This window comes from Crocuta crocuta, unplaced genomic scaffold (assembly GCF_008692635.1).
Source record: "Crocuta crocuta isolate KB4526 unplaced genomic scaffold, BGI_CrCroc_1.0 scaffold61, whole genome shotgun sequence".
NCBI lineage: Eukaryota > Metazoa > Chordata > Mammalia > Carnivora > Hyaenidae > Crocuta > Crocuta crocuta.
Window position 1 is genome coordinate 7,835,673 of NW_027528369.1, and position 12,627 is coordinate 7,848,299.

A 12,627-nucleotide genomic window follows, 5' to 3' on the forward strand; every position below is an offset into this window, starting at 1 on the left:
GCCCACGCCTGGGCGGTCCCGTCGATGCCCCAGCCGCCAGCCACGTGTGGTGACTGAGCGCTCAGAACGTGGCCTGTGGCACCGAAGGACCGAACTTTCTATTTTGTACCCTTTTAACTAATTCACGTCCGAGTGTAAATGGCCGTATGGGGCGGGGGGTGGTGCCGGCCCAGAGATCTGACCCAGGGTTCCAGCAGTGCCCCCCCATCTGAGAGTCTCCCCAGAGCACCCCCCTTTGGGAACGGTCTGGAGCTGGTGGTGGCCGTGGCCCAGCAGGCGTGGGGACTCCTGGCCGGCGTGGGGCCCTCCCCGCTGGGCCCAGGCCCCGCCGGNGTCCTCCTCCCCCACGACCCCCCCTCAGAAGTCAGTCTGTCCTATGCTCGCACCTCAGCGTTTCTATGTAACCGGGTGATTCTGTCTGAGCTCAAAACCCGGAACGGGCTCCGAGGGTCCCTCTGTTTCACCCTCACAAATCTAACCCCCCCACCGGCGCGGACGGCAGGACCGCCCCCCACAGCTCCGCAGGGCGGCAGCCGGCAGGGCCGGGCTCCTTGGGGACAGTNAAAAGTTGAGCCCTCTGCTTTTCAGTTTCCTGGTCGCCCCTTTCTGTGCGTTCACCCGGCAGCGAGCGGCGTTAGCTCTCGGGGTCGGCTGGGGGAGGGGCAAGGCGGGAGATGGAGCTTTATCCGAAACCTCTAATCCAGCAGCTCTGGATTCTGTGTTCTGCGGATTCGATCCGCCCGGTCAGCCTCGTGGCAGACAGGTCGGGGACCGTGTTCTCTGTCCCCTTCGGGGGGGCTTGCAGCGTCCCGAGGCTTCTGTCTCTCGTCAAGGTTGACTCCCTGCCCCCACACGCACTTGGCCGCTGCCGGGCCTTCCCGGGCTCCGCGCGCGCCCAGCACACGCTGGGGAGGTCGGGGCCCCTGCGGACGCTGGCCGGGTGTGGGGAAGGGAAGGTGCAGGTGTCCCGCCTCCGCAGGTGGCCTCCATGAGCCAGCGCCGCGTGGACTTCTACCTGGCCTCCATCGAAGACATGCTGGTGGCCGTCGGTGGCCGGAACGAGAACGGAGCCCTTTCTTCGGTGGAGACGTACAGCCCCAAGACCGACTCCTGGTCCTACGTGGCGGGCTTGCCAAGGTGACTGCGCGGCGGGGGAGGGGGGGCGAGTCCCCAGACGGGACGACTTTGGGGTTCCAGTCATCCACCTCGTTTACTCGGTATTTTGGCCTCTGATTTCAGGAAAAGCGTCCTGGCTTGTAAATAACCCTGGGGAGGGCGTGGCGGTGACAAGTCAGGGGACAGACCACCCAAGTGCAAGTTCGCCTCTGCCGCCAGGACGGAGCTCCCTCAGTCTTCGAGTCTGTGCTCTTGGGCTTGAGGGGGAGAGCGTCAAGCTCAGATAACGGGGCTTTGCCGAGAGATGTCCCTGAGCGTGGGCTGGGGTTGGTCCTAGTGGTGACAGAGCCGGGACACGAGCCGGTGTCTTCAGGCTGTTCTCCCTCCGTCTGTAGGCGGGCGTGGTCACACTGCCCTTTAGGGCTGTCGGTGAGGTGTTCCCGAGGAGCCCCCCAACGCGGAGCCCCCCCCCACAGCACCCACAGCATCCGGGCGCCTGGGGCTCCTCCTCTTTGGTTGCCCGCGTGGACGTGTGCTCTCGGGGTGCCGACAGGCCCCGCAGAAGGTGCTGGCCACGTACTTAGCAGCTCCCCGTGGCTGAACGGGGAGACACGTGTTCTGAACCATGCGGTCTTGGGCGCGTCCCCGGGAGCCGACGGGTGCGCGGTGTGAGCACGTGGTGCCCCCACTCGCCACCACCTTCGTGTGGAGGTTCTGAGGAGCCCGTGCAGCGGTCCTTTGACGGCTGGGATCGTAGCTGCTGGTTACCACGCGTCACCTCTGGCTAAGGCTTTATGTGACGAGTCCTGATACACACAGGGACCTGGTGCGGTGGAGGTGGGCACCCGTGTAATCTGTCACCCAAACCGGGGTGGCAGTGAGCAGGGAACGTTAACTGTAAATGCTGACCCTGCAAAGGCAAACCGGGGCTACAGTCTCCCTAGGTTTAGGCACTTTTTTTATCATCCCCTTTTACAGATGGAGGAGTGAGGCTCCGTGATCGTGATGAGGGGCTCTGTGGCCATCCCTTTGGGCCGCGGCTGCAGTGATTCCTGTACCTACTGAAACAACCTGATTGTTTCTTCCTACATGGGCCTTAGGTGCCCGAGGTGCCGCACTCACTCGTGTGTGTGTGTGTGGGTAAAGAGACCTCCCGGGGCTGTGGCCCCAGACGCTCCCTGTCCCGGCCACCCGCCTCCTCCTGCAGCCAGGCTCCCACACTGCCTCCCTCTGTTATGTCACCTTTGTTTGCACTTGGGTTCTGTTGTTTCCTTTTTGATCTTTATATAAATGACGCTTTCTTATTTTTTGTTTTAACGTTTATTTTTGAGAGAGAGAGAGCATGAGTGGGGGAGGGGCAGAGAGAGAGAAAGAGAGCGAAAGAGAGCGAGCATAAGCAGGGGAGGGGCGGGGGGGGGGCACAGAATCAGAAGCAGGCTCCAGGCTCCGAGCTGTCAGCACAGAGCCTGACATGGACCTTGAATTCCCGAGCCGTGAGATCATGACCTGAGCTCAGGTCTGACGCTTAACCACTTGACCGACTGAGCCCCCTAGGCGCCCCTGCATGGCACTTGCTAGAGAGTTTTAGGTGTACAGAAAATTGAGCAGAAGCCACAGTTCGTTCCTGTGGACCCTCTCCTCTGAGCTCACGTCCCCCGGCGCTACGTTTGTTACAACTGACGCACCCAAGTGGCTACATGACCCTAACCGAGGTCCAGGCGCTAAGGGAAGGCTGGCTGTGTCCCCTGGGCTGTGGGTTTGGACAAAAGTAGGGGTGTGACTCCACCCTCGCATGTCATACCAAGTGGTTTCACAGCGCTGCGAACCTCCCGTGCTCCCCGCGTTCATCCCACCCGGACCCTGAGCCCCCGACAACCACGGATTTGTCACTGCCCTAGAATGTCACTGTCCTAGTCTTTCCTAGAATCTCACAGAGTTGAGACCGTACTTTGTTTCATTCCTGTTTGCTGTATACTTTGAAGAGGAACCGATGAGGGCCTCAACCACACAGACCTGTTGTTTTTAGCACTCGGGGGAGGGATCGGCCTTGTAATTATCCCCATCTGGACTCGCAAAGATGGGNGGCAGCTGCCGTCTGCGAAGCGCACAGGGGGTGCGCGCTCCCCACGTGGTCCCCTCAGGGTCCCACAGCCCCCCTCCTGCCCCCTTTCGAAGAGGGAAAGCGCGGAGCCCCGGCGCGGGGCGGCCCGGCCTGGCGCGGCGCTGAGCCCCCTCTGTGTCCCCGTCCGTCCTCCGTCTCCCCGCAGGTTCACCTACGGCCACGCAGGCACCATCTACAAAGACTTCGTGTACATCTCGGGCGGCCACGACTACCAGATCGGCCCCTACCGCAAGAACCTCCTCTGCTACGACCACCGCACGGACGTGTGGGAGGAGCGGCGGCCCATGACCACGGCGCGCGGCTGGCACAGCATGTGCAGCCTCGGCGACAGCATCTACTCCATCGGCGGCAGCGACGACAGCATCGAGTCCATGGAGCGCTTCGACGTGCTGGGCGTGGAGGCCTACAGCCCGCAGTGCAACCAGTGGACGCGCGTGGCGCCCCTGCTGCACGCCAACAGCGAGTCGGGCGTGGCCGTGTGGGAGGGCCGCATCTACATCCTGGGCGGCTACAGCTGGGAGAGCACCGCCTTCTCCAAGACGGTGCAAGTGTACGACCGCGAGAAGGACAAGTGGAGCAAGGGCACCGACCTGCCCAAGGCCATCGCCGGCGTGTCCGCCTGCGTGTGCGCCCTGAAGCCGCGGCTGGAGGACAAGAAGAAGAAGGGCAAGGGCAAGAGGCACCAGGACCGGGGCCAGTGACCCCGGGGACCCGGCCCCCGCCGCCCCCGGCCCGCCAGAGCGTGAGGACCGGCCACGACTTCTCCGTAGCGTCCGGAACCATTCTGTACTTCTTAGCAGCCTTTTTTACTTTTATGATTCTTGGTATTTCTATGATATCACAGTAACCGATTAAATATTCTATATAGTTTTACATATTATCTGGCTTGAATAATTACACCAGGGCCCAGGCAGGACATAGACCCTCAGGTNAACTAGGGGCGGACCCCCAGTCCACGCCCCCTCCACTTGGCTGAGCTTTTACAAAACTCAGATTCCTGGGCCCCACTTCAGAACTATCCATTCTAAAACTACCAGGAGTGGGGGCGGAGGGGGTGCCGGGAAACTGGATTTCACCCAGTTCCTGGGATGACTGAGCACTGGCCACGTACAAGCAGTGGCCAAGGTCAAGTGCGTCCGTGTTTATGAGTGGGGACACAGAGACCCCGACGGGGTGAGTGGGGGACTGAGTGACACTCACTGGACGGTCAGGCAAGACCCAAGACTTCTCAGCAGGGAGATGTTCCCGCCAAGACTTGCCGATCGGGCAACTTGTTTGTGAGTAAGCCCATTGTCCTGATTTCTAAAAGAGTCTAGGTAATCAAGAAACTAAAAAAAAAAAAAAAGGCATGAGACTCTTTATAAACATTTTTTCTGTAACTTGTGCTTTTTTTTCCCCCCTGCTTTTATTTTTCCTGAACCCGCTGTTACTTATATCACTGATGTACTGAGCCCGCAAAGTCTATGTTCCTCTCTCAGGAAAGAAAAAGCCGGCATCCTAGAATTGGCCATGGTTTTCTGTGGCCTGAAGCCCACGGGAGCCCCTCCGGGAGCGAGCCAAGCACACGTCGCTCCCCGAGGAGGCTGTCAGGTACCCCCCAGCTCAGCCGTCCGCTGCTCAGCCGTTTTGTGCTGCCGGGCAAGTTCTTTAACAAGTACTGGCTGACCCCTCACTCGGGCGGCAGGTCAGAATGGTGGGGTGCGGCTGTGTCAGTCTGTATAAGCTATTAACGCACGTTCCGCCCCTGCTGGAGACGTGTGACCATCCTGTGCGGGTCCCTGCAGCCCTCACTAACGCTGCGCGCCCTCGAAGGCAGGCTGGGGACACACGGATGACGGGAGGGTAAGAGCGTGCTCGGTTTTTATCGCAAGCCGAGGGAGGCATTCGTGATCGATGCCTCAACAAAGATCTGACTGCAGAGATGAGAACACCTCACGATGTCTTGTCATCCTTGACGTTAGACTATGAATCTCAGTTATATCCTTTAAAAAAAAAAAATTACCTCCTTTGTCCTTCTTTTCCTTTCCCATAAAGGATTACTGTGATCTCGAGCCGCTTGGGCCTTGAAAGTTTCAGTACCTAACAGTACCCCTCTGTTAGTGGGGCGAGCGGTCTGCTGACTTAGCTAGTTCAGTGCACGTGGAGGTCCCTAGAGGCTTGTTGAGAGGTTCTGCAGGGATGCCAACAATCAAATCAAAAGCCGTGCACTCTTCTTGAAGCTCCACAATACTTCGGTGTATTAAAGGCTCTGAGAAGTCCCGCATTGATTAACTTAGCATTCCATCGACCCAGCACTTCCAAGCTTCATTGAGCCCGAAACCCTTTTCTGCCTCCCCTCTAGCGTGGCCCTCCACAAAATGTGTTTTGCCCAACTTTGGGATAGCCTACCCCCTTCCTATTCCAGGAAAGATTTCATTATTTGCAGACCCGTTAGAAGGCATGGAACACATGGTCTTTCCTCCCCAGCTCAGCCTCACTCATGAACAAAGAGGTGGTTGGTTGTTCGACCAGATGCCAGGGGCAGGCGGGGAAGAGCACACAGATTCCACGTGTGCTCTGGGGAGCAGGATGGCTTTGACCTTGGGAAGAGGAGAGAGAGCCATCGGTTTTTAGCGTAAGCCAGCTCTTTTATTTTTGACTCCCAGGGCATGTGCCCGGAGAAGGGCACAGTGGCGGTCGCTCTGATTTTCTTGTGCCCTGAGGATTATGTACGGTGTCCTGCACCAACTCCTTTGTGACCTCAGTCTTGCCATCCTGAAGGCACTTTGCCATTTACATGGCTCACAGTCTAATGCTATTAGAGTTGGGAGCGTTCTCTGAAAGGTAAGCGTGATAAGTTTTTTTTCATAAACTAACGTCACATAACTGGGGGTGGCCTCCCTGTGCTACGAAGGATTTTGGAGCCCTTCGTCGGGGTCAGTGGGAAAGCCTCGTGACCGAGGAACGGCACAGCAGTGGGACCCACGACAGCCGTCCGAGGTGTTAACGACGGAAATCGCTGCGCCCTGTGCAGTCCAGCTGAGAACGGGAGAAAATGCCCCCCCCCCCCGGCCCGCACCCCTGTAATGGGCAGAGCGGGGCGAGGTCCCCTTGCAGCTGACCCTTGGGACTGGTGGGCGGCCGCAGCGACACAGACTGGGTCCCTGGGGGCGGCCACCCCGACACCCACCCAGCAGCACCACGTCCTGTCTTAGAGGACGCCTGGATCCTGTCGTGCGATCTTTCCAAATAAGTGCGGTGGGCTTCCGTGCGGCTTTGCGGGGTTTTGGTTTTTCTCGCTTTGGAAGAACTAGAGTTCTGAGCTCACAGTCCCTGTACGTTTTGAGTTTGCTTCTCATCTGCCTGCGAACCCTGTTTGCTGAAGACCTAAATGTGACACCAGAAGGAAGGAACGTAGAAAGCGGGGTGACTTACTGTGTTCTTCCTGCCGTCGGAGCACACGGGGCTCGTCTTCACGGCTTGCTTGTGCGTGAGGCTCACTCAGTACTTTTCACGGTTTAGATGTTAAGCGTTCACATGCTCACATTTTAGAAAGGCGGCCGGACTCGCATGTCTTGGTCCGAGCAGAAAACCTCGCGTGTGTATTTATATTGTGAAATGCCCCTCCCCTTGCTTCTTTTTTTTAATTTTTATTTATTTTTTTTAATTTTTTTTAATGTTTTTTATTTATTTTTAGGAGAGAGAGAGAGAGACAGCGTGAGCAGGGGAGGGTCAGAGAGAGAGGGAGTCACAGGCTGAAACAGGCTCCAGGCTCTGAGCCGGCAGTCAGCACAGAGCCCGAAGCGGGACCCGAACCCATGAACCGCGAGATCGTGACCTAAGCGAAAGTCGGACGCTTAACCGACTAAGCCACCCGGGCGCCCCCCCCTTGCTTCTTAATGACAAGGTGACCTCTTAGTAGAAACCCCAGAAGCCAGCCCTACGAGGTGTTCAGGGTGGGGGTGGAGGGAATAGAGCCTGCCCTCTGAGGCCCAGGGTCCCCACTCGGAGCTGCACGGGCTAACCTGCGGTTCCGGGTCCCTGGCCCCTAAGCCAGGGGCTTGCAGCGCCGTGGGAAGTGGGGGACCTCCGCCCCCACCCCCTCCCCCTGGCAGAGTTGTCAGCCTTGAACTTCACCCCGGTCCTCCGTGGCGCGTGGCAGGGCCACCACCTGCCCGAGGGGTACCTCCCGGGGCCTTCTGTCTCTCCGAGCTTTCGGCTAGAATCTCAGACCGCTGGCCCTGCCCCGGGACGGTTCATCCTTGGCGTCTCCGTGGACTCAGTGTCTTCGGAGGGGAGGGGACAGGCGGGTCCTAACGGCAGGATAAACCGCTAGGGTGTCAGGCAGCTCCACGGGCACCGGGAGGTCCTGCCCTGCACGTCAGCCAAGCCTGGCAGTTTTTCAAGTTTTTTGAAGTGTTTTGTACTTTTTGATACCGTTTGCTAACAACCTCGGGAGTTTCTGGCCTCGCTCCCCACCCCACCCCCCCTCCCTGGGCTGGCCCCCGACAGCAGACGCCCTGGGATGGGTGCCCGGACCCCGCCTGCCTCCGGTGGCTTTGTCTCGGATCTTGCTCTCCTCCGTGGCTGCCCTCTCATCGACAACTCTTGAATCTTGCATGGTCACGCGTGGCCCCACGTGGCCCGTGACTGTGACCACGTAGGCCCGAGGGCGCTGAGTTGCCAAGAAGACGTCCTCACCCCCTTAAGCCACTGTCGCATTTCTTCCGAAGCTCCTACCTCAGCCACGTGCACAGAGGTGGAAACATCCCCGAGGACTGGTCCGGAATCACCCGTCTCCCAGGGGTGGGGCTCTGCTCACTGGGCCCTCAGCCACTCACCTCCACCCCTTCTTGTTAAAGACATTTCACCACGAAGTCTGTAACTGTGAGCCATCCTGCACTTTACAGAATTACTGCACTCGGCTCGGAGGTCCGGTCCTCACTTTTTTAACATGAGTAGAATTGGTGGGCTATGAGGGGGGGGTGTTGAAGTGTCAAGAAACCGTCTGTTGGTTGCCTTCGTTAAAAGAGGTAAATGAACGTACAGATTGAGTGGCGGGGCCTGGCCAAGGGGGTAACCCTTCCACGTCCGTGTTCTTTGAGAAAAGGAACTCCGAGTGACCGGACGTCATCACCACAGGCTTGCCTGCATCGGAAGGGAGACTCCAGTCCTTTGGGGTCACTGAACTTAGTCACCAGCCTCCCCTCCCCGCCCCCGTTTGAAAATCAGTAAGATACTTGGCGATTAAGTAATTCACCGATTAAGTAATTCACCGGGTATGTTCTGGCTACTAATGTTACCAACATCTGTAATTGTATGCGTGTGAGTGAGTGTGTGTGTGTGTGTGTGTGTGAATTTGTTGCTTTTGTATTTGTAATTTTATGACACGTGGAGGTCTTCTTCTTTACCTCTTTTTCATTCATTTTCCGCACGTTGATTTTTTTCCCCTTTGTTTTTAATGCCATCCAGAGTATTTGATTCTCAAAACACATTAAAATGATTTGCCTGCTGGGGTATGGTTTATTTTATAACTACACTCCCAGTCCTGTGTGGTTATGGCAATGATCTCCGGGCCTGTGTTCTCTGCCTGAGTCAAAAAGAACCCCTTGCATGTTGAGCCCAAATATAATTTGGAAATTAACCAGGCTGCCCTTTAGGACTGGGGGAGGCTGGGGCGTTTCTGTGCTGCTTTCATTCTGCTTCTAATTACTGTATTTTGCCAGGAATTTCATTCAGAGCCTTGATTGCAGCACCAAGTCCTGTGACCTGAAATGAAGCCATTTGCTTAAATCTGTGTCAGTTGGGGAAATCTGATTAGAGAAGAAAAACAGAAACCCAGGGAAAGGAACATAGCTGATGGCGTGCAATTTATTATCTTTATCAGAAAAATAGAACGTTTCTGTGAGAACAGAGTGTGCTCTATGTCCCATGGGCCCAAGAAGAAGATGTGGCCCCCCTACCCCTCTGGGGTTTCACAGGCCGCCTGCAGACGAGCCCGGTCACGCTTGGGAACACCTTTTCCCTGTGCCTTTCGCAGTTCGGCACCCGGAGGACGGTGGGCGGGACCCGCGCGCCCATCACACCTGGAACCCCAACTAGAATTTGCCTCTGAGCCCGTGAGCCGCCCCAAGCGGGCCCCTGGCCAGCAGATGCCACGCTCTCACTGCTGGTCTCTCTCGCCTTGGGTTCTCTTGAACCCAGAACCTTGGACAGGGCAGGCGACTCATCTGGGGAGGGTCCGCAGGAAGCTGGAGTGAGACCGGAAGGAGGAAAGGCTGGTGACGAGGAGTCTTATCTGCAGCGGAGTAAGAAACCACTTGCAAGCAGTGGCTTTAAATGATAAGCATTTACTTTGCAGCGTTGACCGGGCTCCGCTAGGCAGCCCCACCCTCCTCCCCGGTCCCACCCACGGCCAGGGTCAGGTGTGGGTCCTGGAGGCTCACCGCGAGGTGGGGCTCCTCCAGCACCCCGCCCCCAGCCCGTCCTCCTCCTGGCCCCCCACCCCTCCAGGCCCTTCGGCCTCTCTCGCTGGTTTCCCCACGTGGTGGCCTGGCGGCACCCAGATTTTCTCACATGGCCGCCAAGGACTCCCAGACCCCATGTCCCGAGTTAGCAGCTGCACAGCCTCTCCTAACACAGACCCGGCTCCTTCCATTCTTTCAACTACTCGAAAAGGACCACCACTCGGGGCGTCGGGGTGGCTCAGGCGGTTAAGCGTCCAACTGTCCGTTTCAGCCCGAGTCATGATCTCATGGCTTGGTGAGTTCGAGCCCCGCCCGCATCGGGCTCTGCGCTGATAGCGTGGAGCCTGCTTGGGATTCTCTCTCTCTCCCAGTCTCTGCCCCTCCCCCACTCACACTGTCCCTCTCTACAAATAAGTAAATAAACTTAAAACAAAATTAAAACTGGGGACGAACTGATGAGACTAGAGGCAGCATTCATTCTAGGCCTGGGAGGCAGCAACTCAGGGGGGGGCGGGCAGTGGTCCTCAAACCATGGTCCCCTGCCTGGACCAGCAGCATCACCATCACAGGGAANTCACAAGCCCCCTGGTGAGGGTACTGCTTGCTCCCTGGGGCCCAGCTGTGTGTGTGTGTGTGTGTGGTGTGTGCTCACAAGCCCCCTGGTGAGGGTACTGCATGCTCCCTGGGGGACCGCCGCCCTCTCGAGGTGTCTGTCCCCTGTCTCCAGCCACAGGCCTTCCTGGGCTACAAGCACCTGCCAAATCAGTGACAGCGGCGGCCGGGTTTGCAGCGGCTGAAACCCGCCCCCGGGGCTCCTCTCTGGTTAAGCGCAGCCCAGTCTAGGGGAAGCTGCATCTTTAAGCTGGAAAGGCTGGGGTGGGGGTGGGGTCTCAGAGCAAACGCAGGGCCGCACACCTGCCGTCTCCCAGAGCATGTGAACCTCACCCGTGGACTTCCTGCTGACGTGGGCCGGAAGCTCCTGTGTGGCCCAGCCTTTGGAAGGATCCCCAGCCTCCTCCGGCCCCACGGGGTCATCTGAGCGGGCATGCCACATCGGTGACTCGTCTTCCCCAGGGGCCATGGTGCCACCGCCTCTGTCATCCAAAGGCTCTAAAATACATAACCGGTGCCGTGGGGCAGGGCACCTCGGCTCTTCAGTCTGTCTCTTGGGCTGTGAGGTGAGACGGGTGGAGGCGATTCGTGCCTCTCAGGCTGAGCTGCAGAGAACCCCCCCCCCAGGCAGCTGCCTACAAGGAGTTGTGGCCAGGAAAGGTTTGGGGAATTCTGGGGACCCTTGAGAGTCACGCCCGGGGACGCACGTGTGGCTGACAGCCTTCACAAATCCGTCGAGGGTACCATCTACCTTTGCTGAAACCGGGATCCCCCAAGCTGGGTGCCCCTGGCCTCTCCTCATTTTCACTCCACTAACACGTACAGAACGTGTGTCTGCACGTCACCCCTCGGGAAATGATTTCCATGTCCCGTCCGCTCTGACAGTCTAAGATCAGACCGTTTCATCACCCGCAGGGCGAGGTGCCGGAGACCTCAGAGATGATGGCCAGCTGCCTTTGTAAGATCTATTCCCCATGGAGGACAGTGGCTTACTATGGTCACTATGTTTCTTTTTTAATTTTTAATGTTTATTTTTGAGAGGGTACGGGGAGAGACCCAGAATCCGAAGCTGTCAGCACAGAGCCCGACGCGGGGCTCAAACCCACGAACCGCAAGATCATGACCTGAGCCAAAGTTGGACGCTTAACCGACTGAGTCCCCCAGGGACCCCGAGATTAACACTTAAATTGGTGGACAGTGAGTGAAGCCCATCGCCCTCCACTGTGTGGGGGGCCTCATCCAATCAGGTGAAGGCCTTAATAGAACAAAGATGAAACTTCCTGGGGCAAGAGGGGCTCGTCCAGTAGACTGTCCTCAGGCCTGAAGTGCAACGTTAGCCCCTCCCTGGGGCTCCAGCCCACCAGCCCTTCCTGCACATTCTGGGCTTGCAAACCCCCCTAATCACAGGAAGCAATTCCTACAAATGCACGTCTGTCAATATGTATACACACCCTACGGGTTCTTTCTGGAAAACCCTGACCAATGCAGTGTGGTAACGTGAAACGTAGAAGAGACATTAAGCATGAAGATGTTCATTAATATTCATAAGAGTGAACAATTAGAAACAAGATATATGTCGGAAACATGCACGGGACAGAATATTGTACAATCACAATAATGTTGATGAGGGTTTTTTCCCCTTTTTAATAAAGTGGAAGAATCATTGCATGATAGAAGCCAGGATCCAAACTCCGATATCTGATAATAATCTCTGTAACACTTATTGCCCATGCAGTAGCTGAATGCCAGGCACGGGATTGGATGTTTTATATGCATCACTGAACTCAATGAAATTCTCACTGTTACGTTAAATATATGTTTAAAAATTTTTTTAATGTTTGTTTATTTCTGAGAGAGAGAGACAGCACAAGTGGGGGAGGGTCAGAGAGAGAGGGAGACATAGAATCGGAAGCAGCTCCAGACTCCGAGCTGTCAGCCCAGAGCCCGACGTGGGGCTCGAACTCCCAGACTTCGAGATCACGACCCCAGCGAAAGTCAGTCGCTTAACTGACTGAGCCACCCGGGTGCCCCAAAAATATGTTTAAAAAAAAAGTCTGGAGGGGCACCCGGGTGGCTCAGTCGGTTGAGTGTCCGACTTTAGCTCAGGTCATGATCTCATGGTTCGTGGGTTTGAGCCCCACATCCGGCTCTGTGCTGACAGCATGGAGCCTGCTTCAGATTCTGTGTCCCCTCTTCTTTCTGCCCCTCCCCAGCTCGTGCTCTGTCTCTCAAAAATAAATAAATTAAAATTTTTTAAATAAATTAATAAATTAAGGTTTGGAGGTTATATAACAAAACACCAACAGCATTTGTCTTTTTTTTTTTTTTTTT

The 12,627-nt window shown here is 56.7% G+C and overlaps 1 protein-coding gene across 1 annotated transcript in view; it reads left to right on the forward strand.

Annotated features, from left to right (window-relative positions):
* Window positions 1-4,111, forward strand: part of KLHL36 (kelch like family member 36) — a 9,891-nt gene extending 5,780 nt beyond the window's left edge. The window contains exons 3-4 of the mRNA XM_077754080.1: window positions 980-1,137; window positions 3,384-4,111. Of these exons, the coding sequence (XP_077610206.1) occupies window positions 980-1,137; window positions 3,384-3,939 (714 nt within the window). The 3' untranslated portion in view covers window positions 3,940-4,111. The remainder of the gene's footprint in view (window positions 1-979; window positions 1,138-3,383) is intronic.
* Window positions 4,112-12,627: the final 8,516 nt, after the last annotated feature.